This window comes from Heliangelus exortis, chromosome 18, assembly GCF_036169615.1.
Source record: "Heliangelus exortis chromosome 18, bHelExo1.hap1, whole genome shotgun sequence".
Lineage (NCBI taxonomy): Eukaryota > Metazoa > Chordata > Aves > Apodiformes > Trochilidae > Heliangelus > Heliangelus exortis.
This window is the reverse complement of record NC_092439.1, coordinates 8,963,771-8,987,145: the sequence shown is the minus strand read 5'-3', so window position 1 is coordinate 8,987,145 and position 23,375 is coordinate 8,963,771. Positions and strand designations below refer to the sequence as shown.

At 34.4% G+C, this 23,375-nt stretch overlaps 1 protein-coding gene across 10 annotated transcripts in view; it reads right to left on the bottom strand.

The window, feature by feature from the left end:
- Nucleotides 1–23,375, bottom strand: part of SBF2 (SET binding factor 2) — a 196,127-nt gene that overhangs the window by 58,383 nt on the left and 114,369 nt on the right. For 9 of the 10 annotated variants that reach the window (XM_071762584.1, XM_071762587.1, XM_071762590.1 and 6 more), the window contains 2 exons: nt 21,959–22,108; nt 5,711–5,779 (listed from right to left, as the gene is read on the bottom strand). In XM_071762584.1, the coding sequence (XP_071618685.1) occupies nt 5,711–5,779; nt 21,959–22,108 (219 nt within the window). The remainder of the gene's footprint in view (nt 1–5,710; nt 5,780–21,958; nt 22,109–23,375) is intronic. The other variant, XM_071762586.1, reaches the window with a different exon arrangement.

The following is a 23,375-nucleotide window of genomic DNA, read 5'->3' as shown; positions in this document are numbered from 1 at the left end:
AAGATAATAAAGGAAGTCTTTCAGGGTGGGAGTTTCCTACATTAAAGCCAACAATTGAAGAGTGGAGAGTTTTTGAAGTAGAAGTGATTTTATCCCAAGCACATGGGAATAAGTCAGAAATGTTTAGCATACAGTAACTAGATGCAGGATATTTTAAAAACACTGAATAAAGCAATTCTATTTTGTGTAATTCTATTTCCTTCTCAACAGGGAATGATATACGTGTATGGAGTACAAATGATAAATGGGCAGACATGCAGATGAACAGCCAAACAATAGCATACCTTGAGGATTTAATTGCAAGTTCAAGAATTAAACTAGCATCAAAAGTTTGGTGGCTTACAATCAGTAAAGTAATAAAAAAATTAAGAATCAATCCCTCCCTTCATCTCTTTGGAGAACTGTATAATTTATTCACATACAATTATGAAGCTGTCTCCAACTCATCCCACTGTGCTATGCTACATAGCAAATGTTCATTTTAATGTTTTTCATTCAATCTGTGGGGCAGTTTACTGTATTTTGGTTATTTTTTGTCAAAACTACATCAACACTACCCAAGTGTACATCAGACCATTAAAAACAACAACTGACTCAGAAACCTAAATGAAACATTTGTGATTCTGAAAAATAATACTGCTATTCCTACTGCAATTCAAAGAAATGCTCATCTATAAAATATGGAAGTTACTTCATAATTTCTACACAGAAACAACTTTACTTTCAGAACACTGTATTTTTATTATGCCACTTCCTTTATTCAAGCACAGGTGACCAATACTGTCAGGTCTGAATGCCAAATAAGAACTGGCAAGTGTGTTACTGTCTGCTATGTAATGTGGTAGAATATCCTTAAAAAGATATGGGGACATGGGTGATTATATACAGTTTAAGTGCAAAAATTTCATTATAAAGTTCTTTAAAAGTCTCCTGAAAGTGATAAAACTGTATTATAATCTGCAGGTTCTGCAGATTATATTTGAGGGATGCAAAAAATAATGTTTGATCTGCCCTTACTTGAAAAGGGAGGTAAGATGAGGATGTGAACTCTTGACTGTGACTAGGCATGGAATAGCAGTGAGGAAGAAAAAGTGTCTGCTCCCTCTGCCTGTTGTCCAGTACAGACAGGCTGAAAATGGTGCCTGCTGATGATCATCACTCTTGCTGCATATTAATCCTTCGAGAAATACAGCATATGCTACATGCCATCTTACCATTTTGACAAAGAGACATAATTGAAACAGAGTATCCAAATCCTGTGAATTCAACAATGCCAGCTATACGATCATTACATTGTCTTCCTTGAAAAGTTCATAAAATGAAAATATAATTAAAATGTATACTTTTCATCTTGTCCTTTCTTTCCACATGTAGAAAAAGACCTCTTTTCCACAGCACTAGGAAACACTACATTTCTATTTTACAAACCGAAAAAATAAATGCATACCGAATACACATTGGTCGTTTGTACCAAAAAAATGTGGAAAAGTTCTTTTATCTTCATGTATAAATATATTTTATTTATCCTGTTTCAATTTTAAACAAAATTCCAACAGTATTACTAATGGTAAACTAAAACCTTTTCCTACCCAGAAGCAAAAAAGATATGTTTGTTTTTGTGACATTAACCATACACACCAAAGTCCACTGTCACTGATGAGTCACATTTTGCTAATAGCTTATGTCCAATATTGAAAAATTTTTAAAAAGCATGGTGATTATTTTTTTCTAGAAAAATTAAATTATTTATCCAGGCCACAAATATGTAACCAATACTGACTTCCTGTCTGTGAATTTAATCCCACAAGCTATGAGTTAGAGTGTGATCAAATCCTCCCTGACCAAGTTTCCCAACAGATTACTGCCCATACTTTGGCAGCTGGAATTCTGAAATTTCACCAAATACCCCAAGAGATGATAGCATGCTGCACATAGGGTCTTGCTTCTTAGTGTTTTAATTAGACATACGTAGAAATACCCTAGACAAATCTTTACATAAGCATAGACATTAAGAGAATACCTGTTAGATCATGCAAGCTTGTTCCTATCTATACATTTACTATTTTCCCAAGAACATTTTAACATACCTCAAGGGTAGCGCATTGACTACTTCATGAGAAGACCCTCCCAGAATCATGCAAACATCACATCTAGGAGTATGTTTCTCTAATTACTCAGTTCCTTGGCTTCATCTACTGGAGTCATGTGAAAAAACATCCTTCTCATTATTGATGTATCTTGCACACTTGGTGTCTGCATTATGTGTCGCCATGTACAGCAAAAGAATAGGTAATTGTTGTATTACTGCTCTGCTTCATGCTATGTAAATAAAATGAAACCTAAGATTTCATATACACAAAATAGTTCTTTCAAAAAGGAACTGTGATGTTGTGTAACTTCTATTTATTATTTCCTTTGAAGCAACAGGAATCACATCAACAATAACATTGTGAAATGAAATCCCATCATTTCCAATCAAAATGCTATAGTAAGCATGGATGATAAAATACGTATTTGATTGATAAAAGTGCTACATTTTTACATTTCCTACAAGCTTTCTCACTAGGAACTCAGTGAGGAATACCACTTGTGCAGTTGCACCAGTGCACACACAGATAAAACGTGTCACTGTTAGATTCACAATTCCTATCTATTCCTATGAAAAACTCTGTGCAGTTTCAGCAGGGCTAGGTGAAATAATATTTAATATGCAGCTGGCAGTAAACATGGTATTCTGATAATGGAAATACCAACAAAAACAAGTACATCATGCAAACACTACTTCACCATTTTTTGGAAAGCACAAAGACAATCACATGGCAGAGTTAAGACAGGTCTGCATACTGAGGCAGCAATACTGGAGTACTCATGCTCTGGCTAGAGAAAAGTGAAATGCAGTCTGAAGTGCATGTGTGCGTGTGTGTGTAAACTGCATGTGTTAATTAAATAAAAGTGACAAGCAACTCAGCAGAAAAGGCCATGACTTAGTTTGACAGTGCAAACATACCAGTTTTCCTGAAGGTATTTTAATAAAAAACAAATAATCCCCCAAATGACCTTAATTTTAGTTTGTACATTCCTCTGGACTTATCAGAGACAGAACAGCAATATGCTGCATTAGGCAACAGAACTTTAATTGTTCTGTCCAAGATTTCAGTAAAGGGAAACCGACAGAAAAGAGAACTTATGAACTGTTTATGTATTAAAATGCAGGAAGCCCAAGGGAGAAAAGTAAAGCAGCAGGATTTGGCATTATTTCTTCCTAAAACAGAGGAAGAGGAACATCAGTTAAGTGTAACTCTAGAGCAGGAATCCTTCCAAAAGGTTGTACAGATATAATTTGGGTGGAAAAATTACACCTATTTTTTTTAATTTAAAAATAGTGATACAGAACATTGTTCCTACACAGGTTCATGCCAGGTAGAACATCTTCACTCCAGTCTTGGATACAAATTTGAAAACCTCTAGAGAAGCTCAAAAAATGCCCAGATAAAAGTTTCATTTTCACTCAAGTTCCAAAAGCAACCTTAAACTGTTAATCTTCATTTCAACTAATCACTGCAAAGTTTGTCTACTAATCTTATGTCCTGAACAACACATCAGTTTGTGTTTAGTATGAATAGCTTTATACCAAAATAAGTGCTTTTGCCAAAGAATTGTATCTAATGGGACATACCAAAGGGGGCCATCACTGAACCTGAGGATTAGATCTGGGAAAAACAAAATTCTTTTTCTATTATGCATTAACAGCTGGCTTTTGCAAGTTAACAGTCAGGTTACTGTAACTTTTAATTCAGGTCTAGAACACGAAAAAAATTATTATGCTCTTACACCCAGGTACTCAACAGTTTCCTGAGTGTATAGCCTTAAATAGTAAGTATGGAACTAGGTTATTATATGAAGAATTTCAGAGAATTTTTTTTTTATAGAAATGGTGTGAGATCTCAGCAGTCCTACCAAAATTACAAAGATATTCCATATCCCATCAAATTTTTGCTCTCCTTGATTGTGAAATTAAAACTCAAGCTTATTTCAACATTCATGGTAATCCACATGCAAAAAAAATTTTTTTTTTCTCCTACTTGATTAAACTTTGCCAAATGAGGAATCCAACCACATTGGTTCAACTCCCCAAAATACTCTTTTTCAAGGTAAACACTTAAGTGGACTCTCTTGGCCATTTTTATTAGAGGAACTAAAAATAAGAAAATAAAACTAAAGTCAGTCTTTCTTTGTAACATAACATTGATGCAGTAGCAAGAATAAAATAGGGAAATGGAAAATCTCTATAGCTCATTAACTCTTCCTCCAAATTAAACATTAATGGCAGCAACAAATGGCAAACAATTCATGATTCTGCTACTCAAGGACTCAAAGGAAAGGGAATACAAAAAGATGAACTTGCAACTAAAGACACAAGAAAGTTCATTTGCTGAGAATGAAAAATTCAGAGTCTTACTAGCTAGTAAGGGAATGAAAATACTCTGCAGTCTCTTTCCAGAAGGCAATCATAGGGTATTATGTACAGCTTTAAACTAATGCCCATTTAAATATAACTTTTTCACCATTTAAATAATTAGAAGAAAGAAAATCTACAAACTTATGTTCTACATACATAGTAAACACTGGCTTAAATAGGAAATTTCAAGAAACTTTCTATGCAAGTGACTTTGTCAAAATTGTTCTTGTCTTTAGCAGATGTTACTGTGTTCTATGACTGGTAAAGTTCCACATCTTTTTTTCTAAAACCTACATCACAGAATCTATTTCTAGTTTAAAGCAACCAGAAATTGTTATATTAGATTGTGTAGTTTAAGTTAAAATAAATTCCCTGAAAAAGCACTGATTGAATTCTCAGATTAGTGTTGTAGAATCCTTAGTTTCTGTTCATCTGAAATAGGAATTTCTTTGCATTTTATTTATCTCATAAATGCATCACACACCATCTGAAGAAGGGAAGGCTGTATTTTCCTTACTTCTATCATGTTATTAATGTCTACCTGTCCTGTTACAGCAACTACTATTTTGCAATATCATGATGATGTACCAGTTATCAACTATTAAACGCTGATTGCCCAAGCTGGGTTTTATAACAGTATTTGCATTAAACAAAGATCATTTAATATTGCAAGTAAGTCAATGTTCTAAACTATTTCCCTGCTCAGGTATGTGCATCCAAAAAAGTGGTACCTGAGCCAATCAGAACTCATAAAAATGCTACTTCAGTGGTAGACTGAAATAACTACAGCCACACTACAGAAGTTCTGCTTTTGAAATACTTGCTTGCAGAGTTTCCATTACTTACTTTTCTACATTTACTATAATATTATATTTTATTACTGTCAACTACTATGGAAAAAGGAAAAGAAAACCCAACGCAATAAATGGATAACAATTATGCAGTTAAAGAAGCCATTCCTAATGTTCTCCACAATTAACAATTACACAGACTAAAAAAACCTGACATATACTCTTTGGCCAATAATTAACACACCAAATTAAACAAAAAAAGTACTCTATAATAAACAGTTGTTACAGAAAACATCAGTAACTGTAATTCTGGACCAATGTCCATAATAATCTATTAAAAGACTTCAAGTGACATAAATTAATTTTTCAATGAACTTTCCTACCCACCATTCATCACCTGTTACCACTTTGTGTATTTTAACAAGATAAAAAATAGGGGTGGTTTTCAATAAAAACTTACCCTATAAAAAGCAGTTGTCAGGGGTAGCAATGCTGCAGCAACACTATATTCTTCTGAAGATGAACAATCCTTTGAGAAAAACATACAAAGACAATTAGCAAAACCATTTTCAGTGTTACTATGAACTTATTTCTAGTCCCTCTGATAACCTTCCTATACACATTGTAATTAATTTCATGTAAGAATAATGCATATTTATTTGTGTATTTGTGTGTGTACATATACACATCTTTCTTCAGTTTCTGCTGGATAGGTATTGCTTTGATTTGTCTAATTTAAGGAATTTTTAGCAGCTTTCTCACACCAATGTCTGAAATACAATTTCACCAACATAGTTTGCATGTAAAAAGGTAAGCATTTCTCCTTTACAAAACAAGAAAAAGATAAAAAGCTAAGTCTGCTTCCACTTTCCAATTAACAACAGCAAATCTAACAAAAATCAAAGTGATGTCATGATTGAATGCTTCGAATGAGTATACTTTTATAAAGTTTATACAAAGAAACTCAAATTTATTTAACATGAAATAATCACCTCCACATTCTCTACAAAAGTCTGGCACAAGTTTAACTTTGAAAGAAGATGAAATCCCAGATTTTCAGAGTCTCAGAATGCCTCATTCAACAGTCAGTTGTGTCATTTGTGCCTCTCTGTTGAAAAGGGTATGCCAAAGTAAATCAGCTAGTAATTGCACTGATGAAAATAGTGATTTTATTAAGTAAGTCTTTTAAAAGAAACCAGAATTGGAATGTAACTTAATATTTAAAAAACAAACTACATTATTTTTAAGAGGTTTTAAAAAAACGTGGAATATAAAATGCACAATGAGTCTTAAAAAAGATAGATTTTTTGAAGTTATTACCTTCTTTCCATTAGCTCTATTTGTAAACACTGAAGAACAGTGTTTACAGTAACACACATAGTTCTACTAGACAAGTACCACCACTGTGCCCCTGGATGATGAATGACAAAACACCATTTCCATTTCAACAATTCATTTCAGTATTTTTAACATTCATTTTTATGACAGGCAGCCTCCAACTCAAACCACAGTACTATGAACTATCTGTAGCATCTGACCAAATTCCAAAATTGAAATATCTCAAGTGTTCCACTGCCATATTTTCCATTTATGCCTTCGTCTCATATCAGAGTTCTCCAAAACATACCAACTAACAAAAACTTGGCACCAGCCAACTGTGACAGCAGAAATATAAAATCTGCAGGACAGGAACAATCACATTAAGCATAATTAGGATGTTATTTGTATTCATCTCACTCTTCCTTCTTAAATGGCTGCTGAGGTACTATGGACTTCAGGTTTAAAACAGACCAAACCAAACCTCATTGCAAGACTGTTTTGCTTCTCCTTACATTAAAAGTCCATTTCATCCTCTCTGATATTCCAATAATAAATACTTAATCTTCTATTAATTTAATCAAGCTCACCTAAACAGCATACCCATGTCCACACACAGATGAACATAGCAGTATTTAGAAAAGTAGTTACATACATTCTGAAAAGGTGTACAACATGTTGACAAAACTTGTCTGCTTTATTTCTGAACAGTTACTGAAGGTTTTAACATGTCTAACTGCACAGGGAAAACAAAAGGTGTGCAAGTGCTCACACTTCATACTCATACTTCGTAACGTATTCTATTGTGGTAGAGGGTGTAAAGTGGACATTGAGAAACTCAATATATTTTTTAGTGGTTTTTCAGTATTGTGACATGTATATACTAAACCCAGATTAGTTTGTAAGATGTCAGAACAATAAAACTAAAGGACGTAGCCTCAGCTGTTTTGAATTTTCAATTTCTGCATTATTTCCTATTGTAATCCATATTCTTATGGATTTGGAATTTAGCACATATATTTGTAATTCAATATAAAATATGACAAATATTGTTAGTATTTTTTCACTTAAGCAGAAAACTTCCAATTTTAAGTTAGACTTTACCACCTTTAGGAATGCTCAACAGTTTTCAAAGAAATACATACCTTATTCCTATATGTATAGGTATAAAATGATCTATCCTTATTGTTTCTAGTTATCTACTTAATCCCTTAGCTCAAATTATTTTTAAGAATTTTGGCTTTTACCCAAAATATACATAAAAACATCTTTATAAAAACTGAGCAATGTCTCTTCACCTAGAGAGTATTCAATACTCCAAGAGCCAACAAATGTCTCAAAAATATATAGAATCACCACATAAACAACACAGTATATTATTTTTCCATTCCTTCTTGCAAGTAAGAAATTCTCCACATATTCGATATCAGCATTACCTCCTGAACTTCTAGTATGGATGCATTACTTTTTTTTTTTCTTTTTTTTTTCTTCTGCAGAATATGACAAGGAATGTCATAAACAGCATGGCTGTTTTAAGAATAGTGAAACTAATTGTTTATCTGCTTTGTAGCTGCCAGAAAGAATGCCATAGCAAACAGAGATGCTGCACTGAAAGCTCAGCTTCTCAATTTCACGGGCAAACCAAATACTGGAAATGTCATATTTGCATAGTAAGCAATTAATTCAACCAAATACTGGAAATGTCATATTTGTATTGTATGCAATTAATTCAGACTCCAGAAAAAAAACAATCCAGCTGTGGAAAATACCTCTTACTACTGCTTCAGAGGCAGACAAATAAAATATCATAAAATTATTAAAGCTGTTGCCCCTAATAGGCACAAAATGAAGCTAAAACACATATAGGGAACAAAAATTACTCTCAGCAAATTAATTTCCTAAAACCAAGTCTTATGACAGTGAAATAGACTTCCACAATGCCCTGGGCAGAGCACTGCTTTGGATCAATGCCTAACAGAGTGAGGATCTGGCACGTTATTCTGGCCATACAGATCATGCACTCAGATAGCTGCTGAACTCTGCAGCAGATTGGAAGTTTTACAAGAATTCATATACACTTAGAGACATTTTGCTACCCTGAATTGAAAAGTGAAAAATAAAATTAGAATATTTTTCCTTACATTACTTTGATAATACATGTGATTTACTTTTCTGTTCTGCTCAGGTTTAAATATGCCTCAAAATTTTGGTGGTTAGATGTTGTCATTACATCACAGAACTGGCAGCTGGAAAGCTAGAGTTTGACCACTTGGATGGATGCAGAGGACTGTTAGCAACTGGTGAGACACTGATGGCTTTTGGAATTTGGTAGGTGGCTTCTGGTATTGGAGAGGAAAGGTAACTCTTTTCCCCATTCTTGATTTCAGAATAAGTACTTGTCTGAAGTTTTTTCTGGAAAACCAGGTATTATATGTAACCATTACGTTAAGATGCCTTACAAATCATATTGGAGAGATGAACAGATAAGCAATGTAACCCCGAGTAAAAGTTCCTCTTTGTTGTGCTACTGAAGGTGCAGGCCCAGATTCAACAACACCCTGAAGCACCCTTTGATGTGCTACTGACTACGTGTGCAAGCCAAAGCCAGTGCAGCTCCGTGACAGTTTAGAACAAGCTTACATACCTTCCTGAAAAGACTGCAGTAAATAACACATGATACTTAGGGATTTCTACTTTCTCTGAGTCACATGATAAAAATTAGTTGCCTGTAACATTTGGAGTGTAATTTTAATTTTTTTTTTTTTTTTAATCCATCTTGATAGTCTCCTTAATTGCTAGCTGATACAGTATGTTTCCTGTGTTAAACCACATTCTGCTTTGGGCAGTAGGCTTTTCAGACAGACAAAACATTTTCAATATTCTACAGAAATCTGAGTATGTTGAAAACTTGAAACCCAGTTTTGATCTATGTTCAGCAGCACTATAAATAAATGGAATTACCCGCAGGCCTGACTATCACATGAAATTACTGTAACATGCAATGAATGAACTAAAAATCTAAACATAGTAGCTCTTGATCCCTACTTTTAGCAGTGCACTATGATGCATGTATGCTCCATTAAAAATGCTGCTAAAGTAACCCCAATGCTGCACTGTTTCTCTTGAGAAACATTCAATGCAGTCAGTTTTCATGAAGACCAAGAGCATTCACCACCATGCAGAACTAAGCTCATAATGAACCATGAAAAAATGACAGATACATTTGTGTCATATATGTCCTCACAGCACTATGAAAAGAACCGTTAAGACAGTATGGCCAAGATAACCATTAACTATATAGAGACAATACTCTGCCTACAAATTAAAGGTGAAATATCAGTTCCTTAATTCAACAGATTATTACAGTGGTGCCAGGATTTAATCCTTATTGTTACACATTTATTATCTAGACAGAGTTTTACTGAGTCACATAAATTTTACTGTTGATGCAGTTTATATTTTGGAAATATAAACTGTCAAACATAACACACAAGACTTCTTTTTGTATAAAGAGGTAAGAGACTTCAGGAATCCAGTTAAACAAAAAATGCTTTGTTTGTTGAAAGGAATAGGGATTCACCATGCAGAACTGCAGTGTAATTCAGAACTAGAATTTAAATTCAAAAAATCTGAACTGAATTTTAGTAAGCCATTTTTAGAAAAATAATTTTTTCATTAGGTAAGTTGAACAAAGTTTATGCACCCATATATAAAAACAATACAAAGTTAACTGAGCTATTAAGAATGATAGTTTTTATCACATAATTTTTATTCCATGTTAATGACTTTTATGACCACTAGCCTATCTATTCAGTCTCAGCAGTTAAAATCCAAATAAATAAACCAGTGATTTCACAGTGTACAGATTATATCTACTGTAACTATATACTGCCCTGAAAGAAAGATGAAAAAAACCACTGTTGTATTTGTAATTTTCATATAACTTTTATAATTACTTAAACTACAACAGTGAACTCCACTACCAAAGCCATCTTCTGGAGAAACAGAGAAAATGACATTTTGCTGGAATAAATGACAATCTGATACTAATTACTTCCATTACTTATCACTAACAGTATATAATTAACATCAAGAGAAAGTCTGGAATCTTCTTGTTGAAAGCATAAGGAAAATTGGGTGTTTTTTCAGTGAAAATGAAGCTAATCTACCATTCACATATATTTTTGCATAGTAAAATTAATATCATGTTTAGTCACTACCCTGCTTTGAAACGGGATCAAATTTTTCTTTTTTTCATGTCACCAGAGGAGAAATCAAACCTTACTGAGACAGTTACAATTTTGTTGTATCCAACTCTTGGACTTGCGAAGCTAGATGGAAAAAAGACCCACCTATAACTGTTCACCTGTGGATTTATCTATTGGCAGAGCTACACAAACACACTCAAATCTTGGAATACACTGCCCTATGTAATTTGCATTACTTTTAAAATGTCTCATTTTGATAAGGATATACAGTCTTTCAAAATTAACTCACAAACCCCCTCTTCTTTCATAAGTAGCACTAGCACGTTTTGTATGTTGCTCATTAACACATGGTTTTAATTTAAATTTTTGTTCTAAACACTGTTGTAATGATTCTCAGTAAATATAAAAAAGACAGTGCCAAAACCCTGCCATGGGCAGAGACACCTTCCACTAGATCAGGTTGCTCAATGCCACATCCAACCTGTCCCTGAATGCTGCTAGAGAGGGAGGGAGCAGCCACAACTTCCCTGGGCACCCTCACCTGTTCACAGCATGTCTCACCATGTTCACAGCAAAGAATTTATTCCTAATGTCTAACCTAATCTTCCCTTGTCAAGTTTTAAACCATTTTAAACATTAGACTATTTCTGTGCTCTGAATTATACCAGAGGTAACATTTTCATCATCCCCTATAGCCATTACATTCACACAAGTGCAAACACAGACGCCAAAGGAACTGCACCCAACCCAGAAGAATCCTCACTAATTTTGCTTTGACTCTGTGGTGTTTCTGCCTGTCTAGGACACTTCATAACGAACGTTTCATTAAGGAACTTATGTCAGCAACAGGATGCAATATGCTGTAGAGGTTTTCCATATCAGGTAGCAGGAGAGCCAGTTTCTTTTTAGAGGGATTTCACTTCCTGCACAGCTTCGTATTTGTCTTTTTCTCACCCTGAATTCTCATAGTTTTGTCTGCCTTTAAAACACAGTGGAATAAGGGACAGAATTCAATTCATGCAATTTAGATGGAATTACACAAGCACATAATATTAATTGATTTTTAAAGTTTACTTTTGCTTTACTCTGCATGTTCGCAAGTTAAAAAATGCAGCACATTTTCTCTATGTGGCTCCATTGTACCTTGGATCTCACTGTAAGGCACAACAAGAAACGTATCACTCAGAGAGGAGCTGTCGAGTCCCACCCGCGTCTTTCTCAGTAAACACATTTCTGTTCAGATTAGTCAATTCTTCCTTCTTGCAACAAACTATGTTTAGGAAATCAGAAAACTCAATTTTTATGTGCATAAATTACACATTCTTCACTGTACTTTTACTGTACCCCCAAAGTGTAAAAACATTTAACTTTATTTGCAAGATACTGATAAACACAAGAATACCATCCTTTGCATCTAAGCACATCTGAGTTTCTTTAACAGAAATGCCATGCATGTTTCTGAATACTGTCATGAGGCCCATGGCAATAAAGTTCAACATAGTCAGGCTGTAATCTTCTCCCAAGGAAATGGTTGGGATGCCAAGATGCCTTTTGACTTTTATTTCACAGCAGGGCTTCATTCACAGTGACTCTGTCCAAACCTTAAACTACACCAGCTGTGATACAAGGTCCTGCACTGTAATTTGTAAAAAGTATTTGACAAACAACATGCAAATGATAAAATACACTGCAATTCATGATGAAGCAGTGATCAATATCCATTAACGACTCAGTTGGAAAGGGGAGATTAATTCATAAAATATCTACAGACTGCAGTGTATTGCTCGAGCCCTGGTAGACCAAAGCACTTATGCTGTGATTGCAAAACATAAATACAGGATACTTTGTAAACCACTTTACAGGCAGCCTCATTAATTGAGTTAGGGAACAATGGAGAAATACTTAAAATATTAGAAGAACTACTAAAATATTCCTGTACAGTCCAGTCATTTATTAGCAAATCAGTTTACAAGTGCATAGTATACATTCTTACACATTCTAGCAATTCATTTAGTGCACAGCAGCATCTCTTCTGCTAAAATATAAGCTGTCACAAACTTTCAAACATGTAATAAAGTTATCTTCATTTTACTGTTCTTTAAAATGTCATGCTATTTTCTAATTTCATGTACTTTTATTAAAAGTAAATCTGCTTTTGAAAAGCAGAGTCAATGATCAGCTCAAATGAATTACCAAAAAACTATGGGTCTAGCTCACGAGAGACTCAAACAATGGCTGATGAAAAGTGACTTGTAAGTAGGGCTCACTGAAAATTTTCCATTTAATTTCATGTGATAGGAAAATAATTTTTTTATTTATACCAAAAACCCTCACTTATATTGTCTTAGAAAAGAGAACTTCTTTACCCTGAAGTTTTTCCCTTGGGATACTTAGTGTCTTACAGGTACCTTAAAAACTGTAATGGATTTACTGGGGAAACAAGGTAAAGCCCTCAAAGAAGGAAAGGAACGGGTACAAGGGATTCAAAGGCTCAACTTGTAGGGAGCAAGTCCTCACAACGGCATTTCCAAGAACATGAAGGACAAGAATGTGCATAAGAACAGAAAGCACAGGCTGACCAAGGGCAAGTGTTTCAACCTCTATGATGAAATAAGCTCTGTAGCTGAGGAAAGCACAGCATATCTCACCTGCCTTGGCTTTAACAGGGCTTTTGACATAGACTCCTCAGTTATCCTTGCAGCCAAGACAAGGAGATACATGGTCTGGATGAAACAGTGGAAAATTGCACTGTCAGATTCAAAAAACAGTGGTTGACAGCTCCAAGTTTAACAGGCAGGTAGTTATGAGTGGTGTTTTCAGGGGTGGATACCATGGCAAACATCACCTAGTATTTTCACTAGCAACCTGTAATGGCATGAAAAGCATCTTTGTCAAATTTCTGGATGACACCAACCTCGGGGGAGTGTTAAATATGCTGGAGGGTAGGACTGCAATGAGATGGCATCAGTGCCAGAAACAGACTGACAAGAACTTCAAGAAGGACAAAAGCAGAGTTCTGGACAAGGGACACAGTAACTCCAGGTAAACCATAACCTATATGTAAACAGCACCTGCAACCATGTGCTGTGTTACACGTCAAAACAAGAGGTGCCCTAAAATTCAGCAAAAGCTACAAAATTACTTTCTGCTGCTGTTTGCAGATAACAATAAACTCTGTACAGATCCAAGGAATCAGAAAAATAGGTAATATTGCAGTTGAATTGAAAAGGCACTCAACATGCAAAGAAATGGAAATATAATAAATTACCTTGATGTCAGAAATGAAGTAAATAGAGTAAATAATTGGAAACAATGCCTAGGACTGATGGGAGACAGGAGGAGAAAAAAAAATATCTTGTACAAAGTCAAACATGTAAAAATATTCGTCTCACCTAGAGATATACTCATAGCACAGGCAAAAAAACAAAATAATTAAGGAGTTTAAAGATTTCATCCAAGAGATGGAAACTGTCAGGAGAATGCAGAACTGAAAGAAGTCAAGAAGAACCAAAGTGTACGAAGGGAAGAAACTACACTCAACCAGCACAGACAAGAATTATTGGAAAGAAAGCTGATGCCAATATTTAATTTATTTGTTTAAAAATAGGTATACCAAATGCATCTGCAAGGTTCTGCCAGGTACCCCAGGGAACTGAAGTACATGTTTGTGTGGACATAACACTGCCTTTGGGAGACATATTTTTCACAAACAGCCAGAAGTGGAGTCTCTTTTCAGCATATTTGACATCTTGCTGGACAGCTTCAGTTTTTCTAGGCCAACCTTGATAGTACTGAGAAGGTTCACTACAATTCTGGCAGAGGCACCAGTTAGGCTGTGCACAGCTGCAAAGGACAACAAGAACGACAATGACCAGCTGCTTCTGGAAGAAGTTTTCTTGGATCATCTCTGTTGGTGCAGCTCCATTTCTGGATTCATGAAACAAGTGTCAGCTGCTGAAAGAGGAAATTTCTGGGATGACCTACAATGGCTGCAGAATTTCAAGGATGACAAAGGGGAGTTCTGTGGGTTTTTGGAGGTAATTTTGCCTATTATAAGGTTTTGAATCTTGAATTTCGCCAGAGAGGGGTTTTCCATCCTTAGACACAAATGAACCACTGTATTAGCTGCAGTGGTTAATTTGGCGGAAACTAAAAATCCCTTCTTGCCAACCCTGCTGCCAGACCTCTATTTTCTTAATAGACAGGAATGTAAATTTTCTGTTGTTTTTCAAGAAGTAGTTGTAGTTTTAATAACTTTAATACAACTTGCTTTACAAGTTGCTTAATCAAAAAATCAACCTTGTAACAACATCAGAATAGCCTCATTAAACATCATTAAAAAAATCATTCTACTAAAGCTATTATCAGAAAAGTCCCATTTTCCTGGAAGAAAAACTCCAAGAAAATTTAAGGTTTATAACCCTGGCTGATACAGTCTTTCGAAGGGTAAATGTTTCATAGAAAAGAATACCAAAAGCAAATCTGGGAAACTGAAAGATGGATGTTGTGTGCAATTAGGTAGCATGTTATACTTCAGGCTCCATCTGGATTAACACATTAAATCTGTGTGATCAAGGAAGAATGTTGATGGAAAGCCTGGAAAGCTCAAGAGATTGAGAGATTTCAAGAGCTGCTTGATTTAGTTAAGTGCTCCCTCCAAGATAAAATTCATCAATTAAGTATATACGTGCAAATACAAATATTTAAAATATGGAAAACTTAGAAAAACATAGCGTTTCTACTTAACTTAATGTGACAGATTTTAAGTGTTCAGGCTGTACTTTCTAGTGCATGGCCAGCAGCTTCTTTAACATGGATACATATGATAAGTGCATGCATGATGTGGCAACTTTTTCTTATGAAACTTTAACTTTAAAAATCCATTCCTTTAATGTTAATAAAATGTAAGTGTAAAACAAGTGTGAAAAAATTTTTGAAAGAGAAAAAAAAAAAGATAATGGAAGAAACAGTAAACCATTCTGAACTGGCAATTTTAAAACTATGTCCTAAATGTTTCAGTCTTAAAGCTTGTTGTATTTATGCTTTTCTCTGGGACTTTCAAATGGCTCCAGGAAACCTGAAGGCTGGAATTCATGAAGTAACTCCTCTGAAAAAGTAAGCTCCCAAAACATATTGGTTTGTCATCTAGCTGAAGAGGCACGTTTGGATGTCATCGAAACAAATTCCTATTCTCTGGGGATGGAAGCTTTACAGATAGGGGACTGGGAAGATAACAGACATCTGTCATAATCAAGTCTGGAATAAAGGCTATGACTTTCTTACACATGTAATGCAGAGGCTGAGTGACAAATAGTGTTAACATAACTGAAGTTGTAGCCTGTGGCTTTTAAACATAACCACATATGGTTAGTATTTCAGCTATTCTCAAATGACCAAGGCAAGGCTCCAAAATAGTCCATTAAAATAAATATTTTTCTTTAAGTTGTTTTGCACAAAAGCAATCATAACTTTTAACTTCATAAATATAACAGGCAAAATTCTGTGAAATCAATAGTCTAGAATTTTGAATTTTGCCTGAAAACATAATTTGCCCCACCGGTGAAGCTAAACTGTACTAATGCTAATATTCTTGCCCAAGTAGAAAATAACAGAGCATGCGTGATATTTACAGAAGCAAAATGTTATTTATCTTGAAAGTATAGGAAAAGATTCAAAGTACTAGCAATAATAATATTAGTAATAAAATATAAAATATTAGCAATTACAATTAAGTTATTAGAAGTGAAGAAAAATCAAAACTTGTTGAGAATTAAAATCATCAGTACTGTTGAAGGTATGCATAATACATAAAACCTGGATGCCTGTGGTTCAGAGATAGAGGGAATATTATAACACAGATAAAGAAAAAAACAAAGTGCTGAAAATCATGGTATCCTCATAATCCAAACTGATTTGAAGATTATTGTTATTACTGCAGAAATAAGTAGAGTAAGACAGCATAAGAGATGATCTAGTAAGATACTCCATTGTGTACACCTGGGAGGAACAGATAATTTTATATGCCAATTGTATGCAAATTACTTAGGTATAGCAAAGGGCATGCAGTCTTTAAAGTGATGTTTAATCAATTAACTATGAAATCAAAAGGTTTTACAAGGTGTTGAATTGACAGGAGGAATTAGTTTCATAATTTTAAATTGCTTTTGTCCTCAAAAGTCAAATATCCTAGAAAGAAAATTAATTCTATTTGTAGACTAACAAATATGACATTTTAGACACACAATTAAAATTTTAATTTCTAGACCCCAATTGCAGTTTAGGAGTTTAGAGTTGGAGGGAGAGGCAAGGAAGGGGATTGGTGGTGAGGGGGTGTGTTTGTTTGTTCTATCTATAGACACTGGGTGGTTATTTTGAAATATTTTATATACCAAAGCCTGGACCCAAACCTGCTTATAGAGAGGAGAATGAGTAAAAGTAATCTTCACTGCAGGGTGCTTACATGGCATTTTCCTATACATTCTACAAAACAATTCAGTCATAAATCTGGGCTGTAATATTGAAAATTAATGTAAACAGCTGTAAGGATTTTTCATAATATATGTAGATCGTCAAATGTTCTTCTGCTTACACCTTTATTTTCTGATTCTGTTCTTTAACTTCACATACTTTTTAATGTATAAAAGAATACATTTTTCTCCTTGAAGATAGTTCTAGAGTTTCACATGCAGTCACAGTTTTAGGTTTGTATTAGGTAGCGCATTTGTTAGCACTTACACAAAATATTGACAAAACCCAGAACTGTGCTGTGGTTTATGATGTTTATCTCAACATCACACTTCAATTTTTTAATACAAGCTGCCAAGATTTCAACTGTTTAAACCAAAGGTTAAAAAAACATCATAGCAACCAAGTTATTAGAAGACTTTAAATATATATTTCAGTGTTCTATCTGTTTTAGAAATGACTGTATATGAAAAATACAAAAAAGATTATGATCTTATAGCCACCCATTGGCAACTTGTATGTGATTTCCTGCAGAGTATAACACTTCAAAGCAGACAAATTCATAAAATCCCTTATAGAAAAAACAAATTAATCTGCTGTATGGCATGTTTTTTCCAGCAAGTTAAATCTATCCATGATCAAGTGAGCACATACAAGAACCATTCCACTTCAGCTCCTCTACTACACCTTGGTTTCATAGTTATTTGAAGGATAAAGCGCAGTACGGGAAGTCCAGAGGGAGAGGATGTTAGACAGGCAAACTCTTGCCCTCCATTTTAGTAATAAAGATACACATGGGCATATGGATGGCCACAGAGGTAAGTTCACTGACTGGGTAGAGTATATTGATGCTGTGTAATATTTTGTTACTTACTGTATACAAAAAACGGAACTCAGTACAGATGAAGTGCACGTACACATAACTGTTTTACACAAATCTTTATGCAGTTATGTACCTGCACTGAAATACATATACATACATAAAATCTAAAATAAAAACAAAATTCCATTTATTCCTCCCATATTTTTTCTTCATTATAAAATTTGTAATAACATAAGTCACTGATTTTACATAACCTATGCTATTAGTAAAATGCCTATTCTTTCCAAAATCCAAAGACTTCTGGGTTTTGTTTTTTTTTTAAAAAATTATTATTTAACTCCCTTTCATCAGTCTACCTCTTTAACAGGCAGGCTGGAGAGCCACTACACAGCAGTATAACACAATTCCTCAGCCAGACTTCTTTTATTTACAGCAGTGAGTAGCATACAAACACATGTCTGCTTTTCATCAAGATGACCAAAAATATTTAGAACACTGAGTTATTAGGAACACTTGGCAACCACAAGGCCACAATTAACAGTAATGAACACATATGAGCAGCCAGAACCTACCACGTCAACACTACAAGAAGCTACATGGTTTCAGTAAGGTACCTATGTGCGAACAAACACACAAGAGAATGCCCTGAATTAACAACAAATACAGGACTGAATAAAGGAGAGAAACACCAGATGTCCACTAAGTATAAAAACAGTAACAAATTAAAAGTGCATAAAAACAGAGTATAAAACATAACAGAGTATAAAAACTGTGTACTTTCTTCTTTTTTTTTCCCTAGAAAAATGTGATCACCATCAGTTCAACCACGCGCAATAATATTCTAGTACCTTGCAATATTCTAGTACCTTGCAATTTCATGAGAAAGAGACATCAAAAAGACTGAGAAATAGCAGCTTCTTTTATGAAGGCCAGAACACTACACATGGACCTCTGGAAAGTCAGGAGGATGGAAAAAAGTACTATTTTTACTTTTTTGGGTAAAAAACCACAGACCAGAAAAACTATATAATGTGCCCATTGTGACCAAAAAAATAATCTGCAGTATAATATGAAATTAAATCTGGAAATTTCAAGTCCAAGCCATCAACACTGGAATCTCCTTTCTTTCATTTAAGTAATCTTATGACTATGTCTACCAGGATGACAAGCATCAAACTGTTGGTAACTGAGTAATTAACAGAATTAAAAACAGCCCTGTTCAGCTTCCATGGTTTCTCTTCATCATCTATTTTCTATATGTTAAAACATTTTAAAATATTTCCAAAGACTGCTGTTACTCAAGCAGGACTTCTGAAGGTCTCTACTTCCAGGAACACAATTCAAACTGAGTAACAAGAGACAGGCCATGAAATAAAAGCCTGAAAGGAGAGAAACCTGCTATAACACTCAAAAATAAAGATATTTGGCAACACAGTTTTCAACATAAAATCTGAGAAATGCTGTTTCATTTAACCTTTATATTGCCAAGAATTTGAATCTTATGATACACACACATGGCTGATTTTCTCTCAGGAATAATAAAATCTTTCCTGTTATTGGACAGTATTTGCAAACCTCTGAATTCTGAGAAATGACTGACAACTTTATCTGGTGCCAGAATATAACACAAAATTATTTGTGTAAATAAAAAAAATGCTCAGAGTACTCCATATTAAAGATAAACATCTGCTTATTGCCACTATGGAAAGCCCTCATGATCTATTAGAAATTATTTAAAACACTAAACCAATGATTAATTCGTCTGTTATTAAAGATATTATCTCAGTTGCACTATTACAACATGTATTCACACATGAGTGATGTGGGAGCAAACTATGTCTTAAAACAGCACTGATGATTTTGTAAATTGGCAGATTAAATCACATCATTAGAAGATCTTACCCCTTTGGTTCACCTGAAGACCCAATTTTTTCAAGTACTTGTACTTAACAGCTTTATGTTTCTTATTCCCTCTTCAATCACATTTAGATTAAGTACTAATGTCTGGGGGCACATACATTTTTCACCTTTTCAAAACTGACCCACTTTTGCCAAAGAAAAGCATTAATGTTTTAATATGCATTATTTTAACATGCGTTAGTAAAATATTAATATCAGGCTGGGGCTTGCTGTACACACATCCCAGATCAAGCTGGTGTACCCTAGAGAGCCCAACCTATAAATTATGCCAGATGCCTTCCCTTCTTCCCAGCTTTCCTACCAGCTACTATGTGGCTTAGTCTTAAAGTTAGTCTTATAGTTTAGTCTTAAAGCAAATGTCTTAAAGCAATACTGCAATCCATCTCTCCCTAGAAAATTCCATCATAATTAATGTGGTATTTTCCTAAAGCTGGAATACATGTATAGTTATGACCACATTTCTTAAATTAGATTTTCATATCGTTTCAACAAAGACTGTTTAAATGACTTGGTTTTATGACCTGCAGGTAACAGAAATAGCTCACATCTCTACAGCAAACTGCTGACATACATAGTCCCACTGAAGTAAGGGTAAGCTTAAGTTCTTGATAATGTATTTTTTTCTTGAACTGATATAGGGAAGGTCCAAAATGTCACTATTTACTCATTGTTCCAAATAAAACAGTTGAGCAAAGTCCACAGAAAAAAAAAAATCATGTTTTTATCCTAATAAATAATTTCATATGTCATAAAAGCAGATGTCCTAAATACTTGCTTCTAACTATCTGCCCAATGTCAGGAGTTCAGATGTGTTTCATACAAAAAAAACCAATCTGGTACACGCTGTGCAATGTTAGCCAGTCACCTTCAGTTTTCATCCACTAACTGCACGTAATTTTACTCCAAAGACCACTGCTCAGGCAAAGCTGAACTTTATTCCAAACAGTAGAAAACCACCTACTGTGAACAACTGAGTAATACAACAGACAACACAACTTACATTTGATGGTGACCTGAGGTAACAGTTGCTCAATCAATGTTAATTTGTTTCTATTCTTAAGTAAAAGCTGTATTTAGCACTCAATTTTTAAAAATATGGGTGAGACTGCTGCAAAATAATTTCAACAATTTTTAAATTTGACGAGAGTGGGGTTAATATACTGATGTCTCAATCAAATCTGTATTTTCATACAACTTTGGAGCACCAAGGGGCAAATTATAACCAAATATCACATTACCTATTAAAAAGCATACTACAGCTTTCTCAAGTACCTGCTGAAAACACTGACGTCCATAAAATATTTCTGACAACGAACTGCCAATAAGTAAAATGAAAACAGAACAATTATTCAAATGGATGCCAAAACAAGTCCTCCACATATTTTACTCTCACAGGTAACTGCCACCATACGATGATGTTCATTCAGCACTGTTTGACAGTAAAATAACTTTGCAGATGAACTACAAACACCTCGAGCAAGTCTCTGACCAACGAAGGCGTCATTGCCATAGGTAGAACTACCACCATGAACCATAGAAGCAGAAAATATGCTTTCTTCCTGAAGTATTTTTGCACTTGTGGTGGAAAAGAGGACAAACACGAGGTTTTTTTAACTGAGCAATCAGTAATACACATATTAGGGGTTCAGAGTTGAAAACAACCTGGAAAATCTAACACCTACTCATTAAAAAAAAAATAACACTTAAAGCCATTAAGATAAATCATTTCAATACTTACCAAAACTAAATTATATCTAAATTATTAAAAACGGGAGTTTTCTTTCTGTTTTTCACACCAGGGAGATCTGCATAGACCTGAGTATGCTGCCCTTATCCTTTCAGCAAAAGATCTTACATCCACTGTCATGCAGTCCTATAATTATTTTGCTTCTCCACATCACTCTAAATAATTTTTTGCTTACCATAATAACAAAAAAACCCGTCACCCAAAGAACAAAACCTTCACATACTGTACCTGCAAAGCACAGTTCATCATTCGCACAATGTAGTCAAACTGCTGATGATCCAGTATTGCTCGGTTTTGTTTAACGTGCAGGCCCAGTTCCTGTGTCAGGCAGTGCCGAGCTGCCTTCCCTTTCAGAGCTCTTAGAGCTGCAGGCAAGGTCTGAAGACAAGAAAATCTAACTTTATAAAAGTGAAACTAAATGTCACTGTTCTTACTAAATACCATTCCTTTATTAAGAAACTGCAATTGATAATATAGTAAAACGTAACTTTGGAAATTACTCATAGCTTGAATGCCAAATTGTCATATAATGGTTGGATTGGTTTTGTTTGAGTCATTAAGTACTGATTTTTTAAATTTTTTTTTTTTTTTTTAATACATTAAAGAGCATTTCTCACCTACATCTGTAAATAAAAAATGACTGAATACAGATAGGCACTGAATAGCTGTGAAATCAGAAAAAGATTACTGTGCATGAAAGCAAGTGCTCTATTCTGCACCAGGCAGGACAGGTCTGAAGTCAGCTTATCAAGGCCAACCAGTGTGTTTTTTGATAAACAGTCAATGACAAATGGCTTTAGAAGTGGAATACCTCTCATAGCAACAAGGCCACAAGTCTGTTATGCAGCTTATTCTAAAACAGTGCCAACATAATATTTTTGCCAATGCTTTAAAAATGTAGCAAGTGCTGCATCAGTGATTATCAACGATGGCCCTTGACACCCTTTAGACTGGCTTTCATGGGTAGTAACAGATAAGTAAGACAAAGCATACTATTGTCTAAGAACAAATCACCATGCAGGGGAAAAAAAAGAAAAAAAAAAAAAAAAATCACAAAAACTTTCCAAGTCCCAGTAAGTTGAAAGTTAAGATATACAAGCATCAAAATTATTTAAAAAGAATTATATGCTTTATGGGGGCTTTTCCCCTATGCACTTCCATAACATAATTTGTAAATCAAGAAACACACATATTCTATCTTAAGCTGCATAGCCTGGGAGATACACAGGTGATACTTTTCTGAGAAATAAAAAAATATTTCTTAAAATAATTTTACAGTATATATTTTCACTTGCAGAATTTGATTTGAGAGTAAGTTTTAGTGATTTTTTTTTTTTTTTTGACTCAATAACTGAAAGCTCTATTAATAGAATCTACAGAACCTGGCAACTTCTTTTTGTGGAAAAAGAAGAATAAAAAGTAAGAATATCAAACACACCCACTCGTGCATTTTAGCATAAACAGATATGCCAGATCCTTATATTTATCTCTGAGTTCTATCAAATTATTGATTTTTAAAACCAGTAAAATTTACTGTACAAAAGAACACTGGTTGATGAACACTGAAACATCTGTATATGCATGTTTACATTCTTCCTAATCAATATTGTTAGACTAATATATACCTTCTTTAAAAAATCATATG